Raw genomic sequence first — 17,449 nt, forward strand, 5'->3', positions numbered from 1 at the left:
ACAACAAGCCTGGGAGCCGGCGCGGGGCCGGGCGCCCTCCTGCCCGAGGGCCTCCGCGCCGTTCCGGCAGCTCCCCCTCGAAAGGGCCGCGCACCCCAAGTCCAAGCGGGCGCAAGCCGGGCCTGGGGGAGCACAGCAGGGGCGACGGACGGGCCGGGCGGGCCGCGAGCTGCACCGACCCGCCGCAGAGCCTCAGCTCACGTCCCGCTCCGAGATGGACACCCGACAAGTGGGAGCGGGATCCGAGGGGACGGCGAGAGCGCCGAGGGGCCAGGAGGCGGCAGAGCTCCCCCACCGACCCGGGCCCCCCACCGCGGCCGAGGGACGCTAAAGCGCTGAGTGTGCGGCCGCTAGGCTGGGGGGCGACTCGGACTCGGCAACTGCGGGGAACGGGGGGAGCTCCATGGAGGCCGAGGCCCCGAATATCCGTGCCCGGGGAGACCACCAGAGCGACCTTCCCCGGGTCCTCGGCCGGGCCCAGTGACTCCCTTAAAGACCCCCTTACGAGACCGCGAAAGCCTCAGAAAATGTCCCTACCTTCCTCGGAGGCGAGCTCCGACCCTGGCACGTCCAGAGTCCCCTCCCCTGCTCCCCCCCCAAACCAGCAGGGCCGGGGGAGAGATGGGGGAAGAAGGGCGGCGGGTCCAGCGGTTGCTGAGGCTGAAGCTCCGGCTCCTCCTCCTCCCGCGGCGGCGACTGGTACCTTTGTTTGGCGGCCGCTCGGGCTCCCTCGCTGGGGGGAGGGGGGACGACGAAAAATCTCTCCCGGACTGGAGGTCTGGGCCCCCAATCGCGCTGCCCTCCAGAGGACGGCGGCGACAGACCCTCTGCGACTCCCTCCGAGCAAAAGTACAGGCGGTGGCCGTGGCAGCGGCAAGCTTAAGCTGAAGAGTCTCCCTCCGCTCCAGCGCCCGAGCTCCTCACTCCGGACTCGACTGACGGGCAAACATCGCTTCCCCCCCACCCCAAGTCCCCCCCTTCCCTCCTTTCTCCCCTCCCCTAGACTTTTTTCCCCTCCCCTACCTCTTTCCCGGATGGCTTCTTAGACGACCTCGGATTGGTTAGGCTCCTTTAGAACCCGCCTATACCCTGTTCCTATTGGTCCCCGCGATACAAACAACGACGCCATTTTCCCACCAGTTCTATGGAAACAGAAAGTTACGCCTCAAAGCTCCCCGGGAAATGCAGTCCAGCCTTTCGGGCCAATGCGCGAAGCCTCCCTCCGGAGAACTGCAAGACCCGCAATGCCCCGCTCCTCCGTGAGACAGGCGGGGGGGTAGAAAGGGGGCGGAGCAACAAAGCAGAGGGGAGGTGGCAACGACGCCTGCGCAGTGTGACCGGGATGGCGCATTTTATTGCACCGAGTAATGCGGGGTCGTCGGCGGCCGAGGAGGGCGGCGAGTTCTGTGGTGAAATAGGGGGAGGTATTCATGTAGGCATCGGAGGGACTCTTACTCTGAACTATAAGTTGGGAAGCTGATACTGGGTACAGCTTACTCCCGGACCCGCGGCGTGAAAGTTGTGATATCATCCTCGAACCGTGAGTGGCTGTGGTGGCGGCTGGGGGGAACCCGGATGGGGAGGTGGGTGGGGGAGGCTGGGAGGCGGAGCTGAGAGGAAAGAAAGAAAGGAGGGTGAGGACCCGGATGCTGAACCGGATTGTGTATGAATTTTCCATCCTCTGGCTGGAGAAGGGGAGGAGCTGTAAGGGACCCAGCGGGGCGGAAGGGGCCCTCTGGGCTGAGAGGAAGCGGGCACCTCACCGACCCTGTGCTAGGGGAGTCGACGTCTGAAGCTCTTCTGCCAAGCCTGTGTTAAAAATCTGACTCGAAGTTATTTAAATTCCCTCCCTGTGTCTCTCCGGCAATTTTCTTCAGACCCATCCATCATCTCCCGGATTTTGGACGGATGCACTCTGCGCTCCGCAGCCGTCCTTATATTTGTATGTCGATTTGGCAATACTGAAACCAGATCCTTCCCTTTAAAGAAAAAAAACAAAACACTTTGCGTGATATTTTCACTTTTCCATGCCGGAGTGTGCCTTGAGTTTAGTCTCTAACGCGTTGGAAGGCACTTGCCGTTGATTCCGGCGTTCATTTCACATATTTGAGCGCCTACCATGTGAAAAAACTGGTATGACCCCTGCCTTCCTGAATCTGAGCGTAAGACGGACAGGATGGACTCACACCTCAGTGTGAAATTGCAACAGGTGTGATTGCTACTGGAGAGAATGTAATCGTGATAAGAGAATTGGAAATAGGGAGATGAGGGAAGGCTTTCCCGAGCAAGTAAAGATCGAGCTGAGAGCAGAAAGTTTAGCAGGAGTTTAACTTAAGGAAAGAACATTCCAGACAGAAACGGTATCATGTTGGAAAGCCTTATGCCAGCGGGGAGCTTTTTAAAATACGAAGAACTGAGGCTGGAGGGCTGGGGGTTTGACTGTGCGAACCTGACACGCTTTGTTAGGGAGTTTTGTTCTGTTTAAGAGCCATGGGATAATGTGTAAGGGTTCCCGATCAGAGGGGAGATAGGACCAGATTTGAATTTAGGAAAGGTCACAGGGTGAAGAGTAGAGGACTAGAAGAGAGGGGCAGGTACCAGGGAGTCCAGCCTGGGGGTTATTGTCTCCATGGAGAAGAGAGTTTGATTTTGTGTTAATTACTATTCATAATATATTGTTTGAACAAATTTAAGGCAGTTTCCCAGTTTTGAAAATGAGTAGTTTCAGACTGAACAGAGGCAATCTATGGTGGTTGTTCACTCTAGGCACGACATTGTAATGAACTATACATCAATAAAATACTGTAAAAATTAGTAGAGTTCATGTAACACAGTAATGCCTCTTTATATTCAGGTCTCCTATGTGACAGCTAAAATTTCTAGGTGTGGTAAATTGCAGTCTTTTGGGTAAAGAAAAAGGTCAGAGTAACTTATTTATAATTTATTAATTAATATATTTATAACTTAATTATTACAGCAACTGTAATAATTATTGTCACAGAGTTGTAATGTAGCAACAGTTAAACTACACAAGACAAGAAACAGACTGGTTTTCAGTACCTAGAAAAATTGAGGCTTCTATGTTTCCCCACTGTTGAGAATACTTTCATATAAACGTTTTTTGGGAAAGGAACATTAATGACCTATTTGTTAGGTGAGTATTCTTAAACTTTCTTGAATGATCAAAGGAAAGGATGATTTTTTAAAAAATTCATAACTGATTTTTCAGTTGGAAAAAACATCAAACAAAACCCACAGAATTGAAACAGATTAGCTCTGATATCTATCCAGGAGTGTATAGTTGCTACTAGTCTGCTGCTGCTGCTGCTGCTGCTGCTGCTGCTGCTGCTAAGCCACTTCAGTCGTGTTCAACTCTCTGTGATCCCGCAGATGGCAGCCACCAGGCTCCCCGGTCCCTGGGATTCTCCAGGCAAGAACACTGGAGTGGGTTGCCATTTCCTTCTCCAATGCATGAAAGTTAAAAGTGAAAGTGAAGTTGCTCAGTGGTGTCCGACTCTTAGGGACCCCATGGACTGCAGCCTACCAGGCTCCTTTATCCATGGGATTTTCCAGGCAAAGTACTGGAGTGGGGTGCCATTGCCTTCTCCGTGCTACTAGTCTAGACAGAGACAAAACAGAATTATTCAGAGTTGTTCTTACAAGTTTTTATTTTTCTTTTGGCCACACCGCATGGCATGAGGGATTTTAGTTCCCCAACCAGAAATCCAAACTCTACCCCCTGCGTTGGAAGTATGGTTTCTTAACCACTGGACCACTAGGGAAGTGCATATTGATTTTTAAATTCTGTGTTCTGGAGGCTGTGAAAAAGATAAACAGAATATTTGTTCTCAACCTAGTTGAGAAGAGATGGCTACTAATTGGTTTAAATAAAATAGTATATATATGGTACATTTTAAAAATTCTTTTAATTCTGTTAAGTAATCTTTTCCCTAAGTGATTATTCTTCCTGCATATCATCTTCTTTTTTAATCTCTTAAGAATAAGGTAATTTTTGTTAGACTTTAAACAGTATAGGTGTTATTAGGTTACTTCCAGGTGACACAGGGGTAAAGAATCAGCCTGCCAATGCAGGAGACAGGGTCAGTCCCTGGGTAGGCAAGATCCCCTGGAGAAAGAAATGGCAAACCACTCCAGTATTCCTGCCTGGAAAATTCTGTGGACAAAGGAGCCTGGCGGGCTACCGTCTGTGGGGTCACAAAGAATCGGACATGACTGAGCACACATCAGGTTACCAAACTGGTATTTAGATTATTTCAAAGTATTTTCTGAACTTTTTTTACCTTGGGACATACTTAATTGTTGTTCAAGGCATATGTAGCAGTTTTCTGTATGGAAATTTTCTCTTTGGATTCATATCGCTAAAAGGATTTCCTTTGGGAAGTGCAGATTTTTATGATCCTTTCACCTAGATATTCAAGAGTAGACTATAGAAAACACACCTTTCAATCCTTTAGCATGATCCTTGGGACCAAATCATTGTCTCAAAAAACGAAAGTAGACAGAGGTGAGAAACCTTCTAAAATGTCCAGATTAGGAATGAAGACTTCCCCGCAACCACCCCCCCAAACAAAAGAAACAGAAAAAAACAAAAACAGAAATGAAAATTCCTTAATAAGAGGACAAAAGTAGCAATAGATATTTACAAAGAGATAGTGGAAATTCAACAGTAAAGGAGGATTCTAGTAAAATTGTGAGTGCAATTTTAGGAAATATTGAAGTAAATGTAAAATTCAAAATAATAAGTCACCTCAGGGGAATATTTTCAATAATATAATTGCACTGAAGGGACTTCCCTGGTGGTACGTGGATAAGAATCTGCCCACCAGTGCAGGGTACACTGGTTCGACCCCTGGTCCAAGAAGATCACACATGCCAAAGGGCAACTAAAACCATGTGCCACAACTAAACCCACGTGCCCTGGAGCCTGTGCTCCACAAGAGAAGCCACCACAGTGCGAAGCCCATGTACCACAAGGAAGAGTATGCCCCACTTGCCACAACTAGAGAAAGTCCACGCGCAACAATGAAGACCCAAAGCAGCCAAAAATTAGTAAATTAACTAATTTTTAAAAAACTTCTTTTATAATTGCACTCGTTAGTGTGTGTCTTAATCAGAGTGTCTGAAATGGATTGTGAAGAAAATGCATCAAAGAATTTTCTCCTTGTATTCTCCTTACGTTTTAAATATACATTTGACCCTTGAAGAATGTGAGTTTGAACTGCTCAGGTTCCACCTATATTCATATTTTTTTTTATAATATATACTACAGTATTACATGATTTGTGGTTAGACTTAAATCTGTGCCTGCAGAACCAGGGATACTGAGGTTCAACTCTGAACTATTGATAGTACTCAAGATTTTCAACTGCAGAGGGGAGGGTGTTGGTGCCCCGAACCCCAGTGTTGTTTAACGGTCACATGTATAAAACATACTCATTTTAATGCTCTTAGGAAAAAAAGTATGTTTTCTAATTTATATGATCAATCAAATACAGAAGTATCTAATTCTGTGGATTTGTTTTTAAGATTTCATAGGTGTAGAATTTGCACTTAAAACCAAACTGAAAGTTTACTTTTACTAAAACATCTTGAAATACAAACTCCTTTCCACTTTGATACTCAATTGCATCATCTTTATGTTTCTCCTTTTTTACAGATCAGCTTTGAAATTTAAAAACAATGGAGAAGACTCAAGAAACCGTCCAAAGAATTCTTCTAGAACCTTACAAGTACTTACTTCAGTTACCAGGTAATAGTTTAGTCATAATACATATAGGGTCATTTATATAGAGAAGTAGTCATTTAAAAATTAGCGTACAGAATAGGTTAGAATTGCCAGCTCTTGAGACTTTCTATAAGGAGATACATATAGTGAAAGTGAAGTCACTCAGTCGTGCCTGACTCTTTGTGACCCCATGGATAGTAGCCTGCACCAAGCTCCTCCGTCCATGGGATTTTCAAGGCAAGAGTACTGGAGTGGGTTGCTATTTCCTTCTCTAGGGAATCTTCAGATACATATAAGGAAAATAATTATAAACTTTTACAATCTTTTTTTCTTAAAAGGGACGTTTTTAAGGCACCTCTTTAAAAATACCCAATTTTATAACATAAATAAAAATAAAAATACTTAAAACATTTGAGTATCTCATTAGAAATTTTATCCTTTATGGATGCGACACATTTTTATTCCCTACTGTTTGGATATTAGGGGGTTTTATGCCAATTTGTATGACAGCAAAAAGCTGCTGCTGCTAAGTCGCTTCAGTCATGTTTGACTCTGTGCGACCCCATAGACGGCAGCCCATCAGGCTCCCCCATCCCTGGGATTCTCCAGGCAAGAACACTGGAGTGGGTTGCCATTTCCTTCTCCAGTGCATGAAAGTGAAAAGTGAAAGTGAAGTCCCTCAGTCGTGTCCAACTCTTAGCAACCCCATGGACTGCAGCCTACCAGGCTCCTCCATCCATGGGATTTTCCAGGCAAGAACACTGGAGTGGGGTGCCATTGCCTTCTCCACAACAAAAAGCTACACTTAACTTTTTATTTGTTTGGCTGTGGTGGGTCCTTGTTGCAGCATGTCGGCTTTCTCTAGTTGCAGCGAGCAGGGGCTACTCTTCAGCGAGGTGCAGGCCTCTCACTGCAGTGGCTGCTCGTTGCGGAGCATGGACTCTAGATGCACAAACTCAGTAGTTGTGGCCCATGAGTTTAGTTGCTCCACTGCATGTGGAATCTTTCCCGACCAAGGATTGAACCAGTATTCCCTGCATTGCAAGAAGGATCCTTGGCCACAGACCACCAGGGAAACCCCAGACAGCATTTTTTAACACTACTACTTCCTGTAAGAGACGAATAGCAATACATTCAAAGCACATTACTTGGAAGCATAATCTAAATTATTCCTCTACAAAGATGAGTCACTTGGACATGGCTTTATCATATGTATGTGCTTGTTTTATTTTGCTAATTTTTTTTCCTTAGCTTTTCTGAGATGTGATAGTAGCAAGTAAAAAGTCATGCATTTGATAAATGTGGCTTCTCATAATAAAAATTCAAACCAGTTACTCAGGTGAAAAGTTGGGAATCCCCTGGCAATCCAGTCATTAGGACTCTGCACTTTGACTGCCAAGGACCTGGATTTAATCCCTGACATCCCACAAGCTGTGCAGTGTGGCCCCAAAAGAAAATAAAGTGATAAGTTGACAACCATAGGAAGACCTATTTAGCTCATAGTGTGTCTCAGCTATAGTGTAGTGATGATCTCAACTCAGTCACAATTAAAACTTTTTATTTCGGTTCCAAAGTGCACATGTGGGCTTCCCTGGTGGCTCTGTGGTAGAGAATCCACTCACCAGTGCAGGAGATGTGGGTTCGATCCCTGATCGGGGAAGAAAACTGAGTGCCGCAGAGCAACTAAGCCCACATACCGGAACTATTGAGCCTGTGCTCCAGAGCACAGTAACTGCAGCTCCGGAAGCCCTCATGCCCTAGAGCCCATGCTCAGCAACAGGAGGGGTCAACACAATGAGAGGCCTGCACACCACAACTGGAGAGTAGCCCCCGCACACCACAACTGGAGAGTAGCCCCCACTCACCACAACTGGAGGAAAGCTCACACAGCAACAAAGACCCAGCACAGCCAAAAGGAAATAAACACTTTAAAATGAACAAAGTGCACACTTTTCTTGATGAGCATACCTCAGTGGAAATTAGGGCATTTCTATTCTTTATGAGCCAGGGGAGGGTAAGTGTGGTTGTCCAAAGCCAGAAGAGTGGTAGCTCTACCTCCACCTTGGAAACCATCATGCTTTCTACTCTAGCAGACCATAATCTGAGAAGGCAATGGCACCCAACTCCAGTCCTCTTGCCTGGAAAATCCCATGGCGGAGGAGCCTGGTAGGCTGCAGTCCACGGGGTCGCTAAGGGTCAGACACGACTGAGAAACTTCACTGTCACTTTTCACTTTCATGCATCGGAGAAGGAAATGGCAACCCACTCCAGTGTTCTTGCCTGGAGAATCCCAGGGACGGGGGAGCCTGGTGGCTGCCGTCTATGGGATCACACAGAGTCGGACACAACTGAAGTGACTTAGCAGCAGTAGCAGCTAAGTCAACATAGCAGACTATAATGGAGACACACTTACTAATGTCAATGCTTCAAAAGCATGGAGGAGAAACAAGTGGAGAATACAAGGGAACATTGCCAACTGTTACAGAAAAAGCCAAGGGACGGCTTTTGGGTGACATTTATTCAGCTGCCAGTAGCTTCACTTATTTTAGGATCTCGAATTGAGACAGGTCACACTGTTTCTCCTGAACTCTCCCCGCCTGTTGCTGGGCTTACTTTGTTACGAGCTGGCAAACACTGGTTGGAACTGGGCTACTGTAAAATGTGCCAGTTATCAGTTATAAGAGTCTTAACTAGCATCTCCCAGTGTCTCCCATTCCACTACTATACAAAGCAAGAACTGCCTGTATTTACATTTTACTAATAATGCTTACGTACCTAGTGAACTACTCCAGTAGCTTTGTTGTAATTCTCATTATTCGGAAGTAATGCTTTAGGCCTTTGGATAACATATTTAAGACTCGTTAGGTATCCCGTCTTTTTTTTTTAATCAACTATACTCTTGCATTCATGGTAGACTATAATCTCAAAAGATTTTCCTAAAGAAGCAGGAAACTGTTATGCATTTTTTTCACAGAGAGCTTCAGAGTTACTAAAGTGTCTTAAAGGTGGGTGAGACCACTTACTGTAAAGTTACTCTTACAATAAAAGGTTATAATAATAATTTTTGACATTAGGGTGTTCTGAAATTCAGTTCAGTTCAGTCACTCAGTCGTCTCCGACTCTTTGCGACCCCATGAATCACAGCATGCCAGGCCTCCCTGTCCATCACCAACTCCCGGAGTTCACTCAGACTCGTGTCCATCGAGTCAGTGATGCCATCCAGCCATCTCATCCTCTGTCGTCCCCTTCTCCTCCTGCCCCCAATCCCTCCCAGCATCAGAGTCTTTTCCAATGAGTCAACTCTTCGCATGAGGGGGCCAAAGTACTGGAGTTTCAGCTTTAGCATCATTCCTTCCAAAGAAATCCCAGGACTGATCTCCTTCAGAATGGACTGATTGGATCTCCTTGCAGTCCAAGGGACTCTCAAGAGTCTTCTCCAACACCACAATTCAAAAGCATCAATTCTTCGGCGCTCAGCCTTCTTCACAGTCCAACTCTCACATCCATACGTGACCACAGGAAAAACCATAGCCTTGACTAGATGAACCTTTGTTGGCAAAGTAATGTCTCTGCTTTTGAATATGCTATCTAGGTTGGTCATAACTTTTCTTCCAAGGGTTAAGCGTCTTTTAATTTCATGGCTGCAGTCACAATCTGCAGTGATTTTGGAGCCCAGAAAAATAAAGTCTGACACTGTTTCCACTGTTTCCCCATCTATTTGCCATGAAGTGATGGGACCAGATGCCATGATCTTCGTTTTCTGAATGTTGAGCTTTAAGCCAACTTTTTCACTCTCTTTCACCTTCATCAAGAGGCTTTTTAGTTCCTCTTCACTTTCTGCCATAAGGATGGTGTCGTCTGCATATCTGAGGTTATTATATCTCCCAGCAATCTTGATTCCAGCTTGTGCTTCTTCCAGCCCAGCATTTCTCATGATGTACTCTGCATATAAATTAAATAAGCAGGCTGACAATATACAGCCTTGACGTACTCCTTTTCCTATTTGGAACTAGTGAAGTATTAATAGAATGACTTGTATTTATGTTTGTTTATTTACCTATGCAGAAGGGTAGGTCCCCAGGCCTTTGCGGTTGAAAGCCGAGGAAGAAGTAAGCGTGCAGAAAGGGAGTCAGTAATCTTAAGGTCTTAAAGAGGAAACAGTTATTATTGTAATATTAAAACCTGAAAACAAAACCTGAGTATGTGTAAATTAAGCCATTCATTTGACTATTTTCCAAATACATTCTGAAATGAAAGCGGAAATGTGACTGTACATTGCTTCTGTGTTCTTCATCTTCTAATGAAAATGAAGCTTGGTTTTTTAAAGTGATGAAGTTACTTTGCACAATTGTGCATTCTCATTGTAGCCCAGATTGACCTTTGTCAAACTGGAAAATACATCAGATGTTAAGGGTATAATTGCTACTCAGACCTTGTTCACCTTAAGGGTTAATAGAGGACACTACTTCCAGAACCCTAAGAGAGCCTTCCCTTTTAGACTTTTCACAGAAAGTGAAACTTTTTCCATTTGGGTATGTGATGAGGGTGTATGTATTCACTTGTTTGGATGATTGGTGCAGAGAAAAACAGATAGGACTCAGAAAATACTGTTTTTGTTTACTGAAACTTTTTATGTAACTATTTCTCTGAAGCCTAATCTGCAATTAGTATGTTGCTATGCATTCACTTTAGCAGGAATCTCATAGAACATTTTTATTAAATGAACTGATTGTGGTTTTTAGCTACCATTTCTTTATATCTGGGCTAAAACAGCTTCTAGAGGTGACTATTAACCAAATATCTCTCTTGAGTTTTCTGTATAAGAAAAAGATAATATCGAAAAACTAATAGCCCCAGTCAAAATAAATTAACTTTTGACTAAATTCAGGATGTTAAAAAGAAATACTTCATGGGATGGTAATCTTACTTTTTGCTTGAAAAGAAACAAAGCTGTCCAGTCTCTAAAATCTTAAAGGTAAATAATTTTAAGAGGTCATTTTATAAGGTAATTCAGTAGCAAAGTACCTTTACTTAGAAATACCTATAGTTATGTATGGGATGGATAAACAACAAGGTCCTGCTATATAGCTCAGGGAACTATATTCAGTATCCTATGATAAATCATAATGTAAAAGAATATTAAAAAAGAGAATGTATATATATGTATAACTGAATCACTTTACACTATAGTAGAAAGGTAACACATTATAAATCCACTATATTTCAATTAAATAAAATAAATACCTGTAGTCTCTGAAATAGGCTGTCACTAACTAGACTGTCTCCCTTTTCATAAAAGGAATGATCATAATTCCTTAAAAGCCATTCCATTCCAAAATTGTTGATATAAGTTAAGATGAAAGGAGTGGGTGCACTGATGGACCACTGCTGCTGCTGCTAAGTCGATTCAGTCATGTCTGACTCTGTGTGACCCCATAGACGGCAGCCCACCAGGCTCCCCCATCCCTGGGATTCTCCAGGCAAGAACACTGGAGTGGGTTGCCATTTCCTTCTCCAGTGCATGAAAGTGAAAAGTAAAAGTGAAGTTGCTCAGTCATGTCCGACTCTTAGCAACCCCATGGACTGCAGCCCACCAGGCTCCTCCGTCCATGGGATTTTCCAGGCAAGAGTACTGGAATGGGTTGCCATTGCCTTCTCCAGATGGGCCACTGGAGTACTATAAATCTGTTTCACCTGCCTAAATTTTAAAAGGTTATGTGTCTTTAGGATACGAGTTTTGGCAGTAGGGACCCAGCAGTAGGAGATAAGCTCTATAGTAGGTAATGAATTGGTGGGGCTGGATTTATCAGGTCTTATTAGTTTTAGAAGAAGTTTCTTTTTTTTTTTTTATTTTATTTTATTCTGAATGTGTTCCTTATAATTAAAATATTAATTTATTGCCAAATTGTATTCTTTAAATGCAGGTAAACAAGTGAGAACCAAACTTTCACAGGCGTTTAATCATTGGCTAAAAGTTCCAGAAGACAAGTTACAGGTATTTAGGCAATTATAACTTCATTTTTTTTTTTTTAGTATGTATGTATTTGTTTATGGCTGCGTCAGGCCTTAGTTGTGGCACACAGCATCTTTGTTGCAGTATGTGGTCTCTCTGTTGTGGCACGGTCTTAGTTGCCCCGCATCCTGTGGGATCCTAGTTCCTGACTAGGGACTGAACACACATATCCTGAATTGAAATATTCTTAACCACTGGACCACCAGGGAAGTTCTCTAACTTAATTCTTAAGCCCAAGACATTAATAGATACTGTGTAAAAATATTCCTAGCTCTTAACTCAGTTTAGTGATCATATGCTATTTCTATTGAGGTCTCTAGATAATAATTAATTATAAAAACGAAGACACCTGACACTGATAATCTGTTATATAATAAGTATTGGTAAGCTCTTTTGAATAATTCAAATAAAATGAAATTTTTCAATTGTATTTTTTACTAGATTATCATTGAAGTGACAGAAATGTTGCATAATGCCAGTTTACTCATCGATGATATTGAAGACAACTCAAAACTCCGACGTGGCTTTCCAGTGGCACACAGTATCTATGGAATTCCATCTGTCATCAATTCTGCTAATTATGTATATTTTCTTGGCCTAGAGAAAGTCTTAACCCTCAATCACCCGGATGCAGTAAAGCTCTTTACCCGCCAGCTTTTAGAACTCCATCAGGGACAAGGCCTAGATATCTACTGGAGGGATAATTACACTTGTCCCACCGAAGAAGAATATAAAGCAATGGTGCTGCAAAAGACAGGTGGACTATTTGGATTAGCAGTAGGTCTCATGCAGTTGTTCTCTGATTACAAAGAAGATTTAAAACCACTACTTGATACACTTGGGCTCTTTTTCCAAATTAGGGATGATTACGCTAATCTACACTCCAAAGAATACAGTGAAAACAAAAGCTTTTGTGAAGATCTAACAGAGGGAAAGTTCTCATTCCCTACTATTCATGCTATCTGGTCAAGGCCAGAAAGCACCCAGGTGCAGAATATCTTACGCCAGAGAACCGAAAACATAGATATTAAAAAATACTGTGTACATTACCTTGAGAATGTAGGTTCCTTTGAATATACTCGGAATACTCTTAAAGAGCTTGAATCTAAAGCCTATAAACAAATTGATGCTCGTGGTGGAAACCCTGAGCTAGTAGCTCTAATAAAACACTTAAGTAAAATGTTCAAAGAAGAGAATGAATAATGTTAAGCCATTCTCGACTAGGCCTGATACTTGGTTGACTTTTTTTTGTCTTTTGGCCTATTACCTTAAAAATTGGACCAAGCTGTTAGTCTCCAAAAATTGAGTGATAATGATGATGTGAGTTGTTTCCATTTAGAATCCCTGTGTACAGATAATCATCATAGTACAAAGTTGTAGGAATCAAAAGGAGCCACATTTAAATAAGTCTAATTTGAATGTCAGAATGTGCTATGTTGGGACCTTGTGGCCAACTCTGCCTCACATGTTCTGTGGATTCTGTCAATAAAGAAGACTTCAGCTTCCAGGAACTTTTATCCACATACTTCCTAACTGTACTACATGGGCAGTTCACAATTCATCTACCCCATTTCTGAGCCATCAACTTGGGACCAGTTTCTATAGCTCACTGGCCCAAAGATCACAGGAACTCTTCTTTCTTCCTAAATGTTGTTGCTTAGAATAATTCATTCTCCTCCCTGGAAATTCCCTTACTTCCATGAAGAAGCTGACCATGAAAGTAAGCATTCTGGCACTTTGTTTCAACTCGTTTTTTCCTTCCTCCCCATCCAGCAAATTCCGCTGTTTTAACCAAGGAGTCTTCACTGAATGAAGTTTACACACTAGCCCAGATAACTTTTTCCTCCTGTGTAACTTGCTACCCACACACATGCTCAGTGCTCTGTTGTGTCTTAACTCTTTGCAACTCTGTGGGTTGTAGCCTGCCAGACTTCTCTGCCCATGGAATTTTCCAGGCAAGAATACTGGAGTGGCTTGCCATTTCCTGATCAAGGGATCTCCCTGACCCAGGGATCAAACCTGAGTCTCCTGCATTTCCTGTTTTGCAAGCAGATTCCCACTGAGCCAGCAGGGAAGCCCTAATGTAACTTCCACCTCAAAATTAGTGTCTGGTTATAGCGGTATCTTTCCATTTAGGAAAAAAGAAAAGGTATATGCAAAATATTTTAGGAAGGAGTCTTTAAACCTTTCTTAGTAGTAAAAACCATAAAAGAGTTACTGGCTCACCTCAAGTCAAAAGCTGGGGCAACTGACCTTTTCCTTCCCACGCACATCACTAGCCGCCGGCCCCCCACCCAAAGGCAATCAGTTGCTTGAATGGAAAAAGGAAGTAGGCATCTTTAATCTCTGATTAAAGAAAAGAAAAGAGTTAACCTGAGAACCAAAGTGTCTAGACTCGGGCACAGTTAGCTTTATAGTGCCTTAACCGTGACTATCCCTTTGTTTCATTTTAAACCCTAAGCTCCTGGAGCAATCTTGTGGCCCAAGAGCTATGAAGAAAAAGAGACTCTATTTTCTGTAGTAAGAGGTGTCACTGACATCCCAAAGTTTGTATTTCTCAGTAACATTACATTTTGCTTGATTTGTTGTGCAATATGTTATCAGATTACCATATACTTGTGTAAGGATTCCCACCAAAGCACTTAACCTAAGTCTTTTTTGAAAAAGTTGGGTATTGCCTTATCTAACTGAAATTTTGAATCTTCCATTTTAATTGATCCAGGGAAGCCTCTTCTGAAAATCAGATATTTGTGCTACCCTACAGATGTTTGAACTTTATTTTTTGAACCTATAACTTAAACTGGATTACTCAGAAAGATCTAATGCTAACTATATTGACAAATTACCTGTAAGTATAAAGATTGCTTAAGTAGTTATTCCTTATCTAATCAAATTAATTTCGGCCTGGTACAACTCATGATTCTTTTGTCATTTTTATCTTGCTTTTCAGTGACAGAAATGCTTGGCAAAGAATTGTGTATTAAATAATCAAACATCTTTTTCACTTGAACTGTAGTCATGGTGGTTAACACAGAAGAAAACGAAACTGATTTTATTTGTTGGCAAAATCAAAAGAATGAAGGCTAGTTATGTTGATAGAAATGACTTTCTGACCTCAGCAAGGTTTTAAATGCATCAGTTCTCACTGTCAGCTTCCTGAGTTGACTTCTCTTCCTAACCTATACTTTGTAGTCATTCTCTTCAGGGACCCTTTCAAGAGCTTTCTTCAATCACCTTCTCCCTTTCTTTAGGTCCCGCCTGTCCTGCCAGTTCCCAGGAGGAATCCGAGGTTCCATGATTTGCCCTTCCCATGTTGCCTAGTACTACTAGGGGGATGTTTTCAAAACTGTTGCCGCCATTGCAAGTTAACGTACTAAAGCCTCAAGAGCCCTTTTATTTTCCATCTAATCCTGATGAAGATTTAAAATCCCAATCTAGCACCCCAGCTTCTGCATTCTTCTCCCATTTAAATGTAGACTCTTCTTGCCTTTCTTCCGCTGTACTACTTTAGGTCTGTCTTCAAATAGTCTGCCTTCATCTCAAGAAAAGTTTGTCCTCCTGCCCTCAGCCAAACAAACTCTCCTGTTCTTCATCCCCTCCTTTTCTGTCTCTTGAGAGCCTTTTTCATTCCCTGCCTTATATCCTCAAGATTTATCCATTGGCTCTTTTTTGAACATTATACCAAGAGGAAAGAAAGAGGGAAGAAAATGTCCATTTGTGAAGTTTCTACTGGGTACCCCCTGTTTTATGTTTTTCTCTTTGAGCATCTACTGAACAGAGCCAGGGCCCTGAATACAGATCAAAGCACTTTGCTCTTCTGTTGGCGTCCCATTCTGTATGCACACGTAAATATGTTTAAGTTTAAAAAGCACTGATCCATTGTATTAAAGTACTCAACAGTTCCCTTCCTGTAACCTCTACCCATTCCAGTCTATCCAGTACACTCCAAAGCTGTCTTTCCAAAACACAAATCTGATTGTATCATTCCCATGTATTAAATTCTCAGAATCCCCAATACTGCCATCTATAAATTCCTTGGCATGTAAGGCTTTCCAAAATCTGATCTCTCCAACCAACTTTACCCATATTTTCTAATATTTTACTCTCCCCATACACCTTATTCTCTGCCAGAAAATAATGTTCATCATTGTTGAGATACTCCTGGTTTTCATGCAGTTCATTTAGAATATTTCTTGAGTGCCTACGACTTAGATCTTTTGTTGGGCTTTGGAGATAGAAGAGTGACAGAACTATCACTTAGCCTCATGTGATTTTCCTGTAATGGAGACTGGAAAGTAAATAGCCAGTTACTAACCAGTATTGTTAATGCTGGGATCAGAGCCCCTAATTACTTTACATGTCTGCTTCTCCCATTGGATTAGAAACTCATTAAGGGCAAGGACTGTGACTTACTCACCCTCCTATTCTCAGTAGAACTTAATAAATATTTATGAATGAATAAATCGACTTGAAACTAATCTCCCACCTCTCAAGGGTTCCATTAAATATAATGTATGTGAAAAGATACCATAAACTTCAAATATTACCTTTTATGTTAATGTGGTTCTTCTACCTCTAATTCTTCCTCTAATGATTCTTACTGAATGTTTTTCCTTCTGAAACCATTTCTAGACTGTTTACTTTCAGTTTTGTCCATAATTACCATTGTGTCAGAACCCTGACCTTATATTCAAGTCCTATATTTTTAAACTACCTGTTCATCTGTGTTTTCCATTAGCTTGAAATCAGCATATTTAAAATCTGCTTAGACCTCCCCTCTTATCCCTTTGCCAACCAAAATGATTGAATGAAACTGCTTCTATCTCTTGTCTCTTCTGTCACCATTGGCATTTGTTTTTTAATACCCTCCCCCCCCCCCACCCTGCCCCCGCTTTTTTGGCCTTAGCTCCCCCACCAAGAATTGAACTTAGGCCACCTGCAGTGTAAGTGCAGGGTCTTAACCACGATCGCCAGGCAAGTCCAGCACTGGCATTCGTAAAGTGATCCAATAGTATCTCTTTGACTTACTACTTAGCCTTGCCTCCTGTCCAGTCCTCCCAAGACTTGGCCCTTGAGATGTCTCTTTTCCATCTCTTTACATTTTCACTTCCTTTTCATTTTCACTATGGCACTTACAACAGCCTTTATTGCCATGCTGATATCTGTTGGTTGGAATACAGAAAAGAACTCATGATGATGAACCCCATAATAATATGAACTCAGACATAATTGGCATTTGGCTCCCTAACCTCCCACCACCTCCAGCTGGCTAACTGCAGACTTACTCTTATTATTTGATTAAGTCTTAGAATAACACAACCTCAGGTTTTATGTGATTGAATATACTGCACCTTACAGTTGTATGGCAGAATTTTACAATACTGGCGGTAAATATTATAATAGTGTAATAAGCAAAGGTTTAGTCCATTAGAATTTTCAATAGAAATAGAAATTTCAGTATTAGCCCATTAGTTAATTGTGTAGAATGTTTAATGGGCATCTTGTCATAGAGATATCTGGGAAGCATTTGTAGCACTAATGCACATATAAAGCACTCTGTGCTTTAGGAGAATAACCAGTTTACTACCTTTGATCTATATTTGTTACTGTACACAAAGAAAAATATATCTGAAGATTGGAAAATTGGTATAATGAATAATGGAAGACATTTAGATCTCAATGGGCAAAGC

At 42.4% G+C, this 17,449-nt stretch overlaps 2 protein-coding genes across 8 annotated transcripts in view; one reads left to right on the forward strand and one right to left on the reverse strand.

Annotated features, from left to right (window-relative positions):
• The window catches only part of ARID4B (AT-rich interaction domain 4B), a 138,574-nt gene extending 137,614 nt beyond the window's left edge, over positions 1 to 960 (reverse strand). For 5 of the 7 annotated variants that reach the window (XM_027531032.1, XM_027531029.1, XM_027531031.1 and 2 more), the window contains exon 1: positions 538 to 960. The gene's annotated coding sequence lies outside the window, so the exon portion shown is untranslated. The remainder of the gene's footprint in view (positions 1 to 537) is intronic. The other 2 variants (XM_027531030.1, XM_027531028.1) reach the window with 1 other exon arrangement.
• Positions 961 to 1,330: 370 nt separating this feature from the next.
• GGPS1 (geranylgeranyl diphosphate synthase 1) lies at positions 1,331 to 14,769 on the forward strand. The gene is made up of 4 exons (XM_027530537.1): positions 1,331 to 1,540; positions 5,678 to 5,770; positions 11,671 to 11,741; positions 12,201 to 14,769. The coding sequence occupies exons 2-4, from the start codon at positions 5,701 to 5,703 to the stop codon at positions 12,960 to 12,962; spliced, it is 903 nt and encodes a 300-aa protein (XP_027386338.1). The 5' UTR covers positions 1,331 to 1,540; positions 5,678 to 5,700; the 3' UTR covers positions 12,963 to 14,769.
• Positions 14,770 to 17,449: the final 2,680 nt, after the last annotated feature.

Source organism: Bos indicus x Bos taurus, chromosome 28 (genome assembly GCF_003369695.1).
Source record: "Bos indicus x Bos taurus breed Angus x Brahman F1 hybrid chromosome 28, Bos_hybrid_MaternalHap_v2.0, whole genome shotgun sequence".
NCBI classification, from domain to species: domain Eukaryota; kingdom Metazoa; phylum Chordata; class Mammalia; order Artiodactyla; family Bovidae; genus Bos; species Bos indicus x Bos taurus.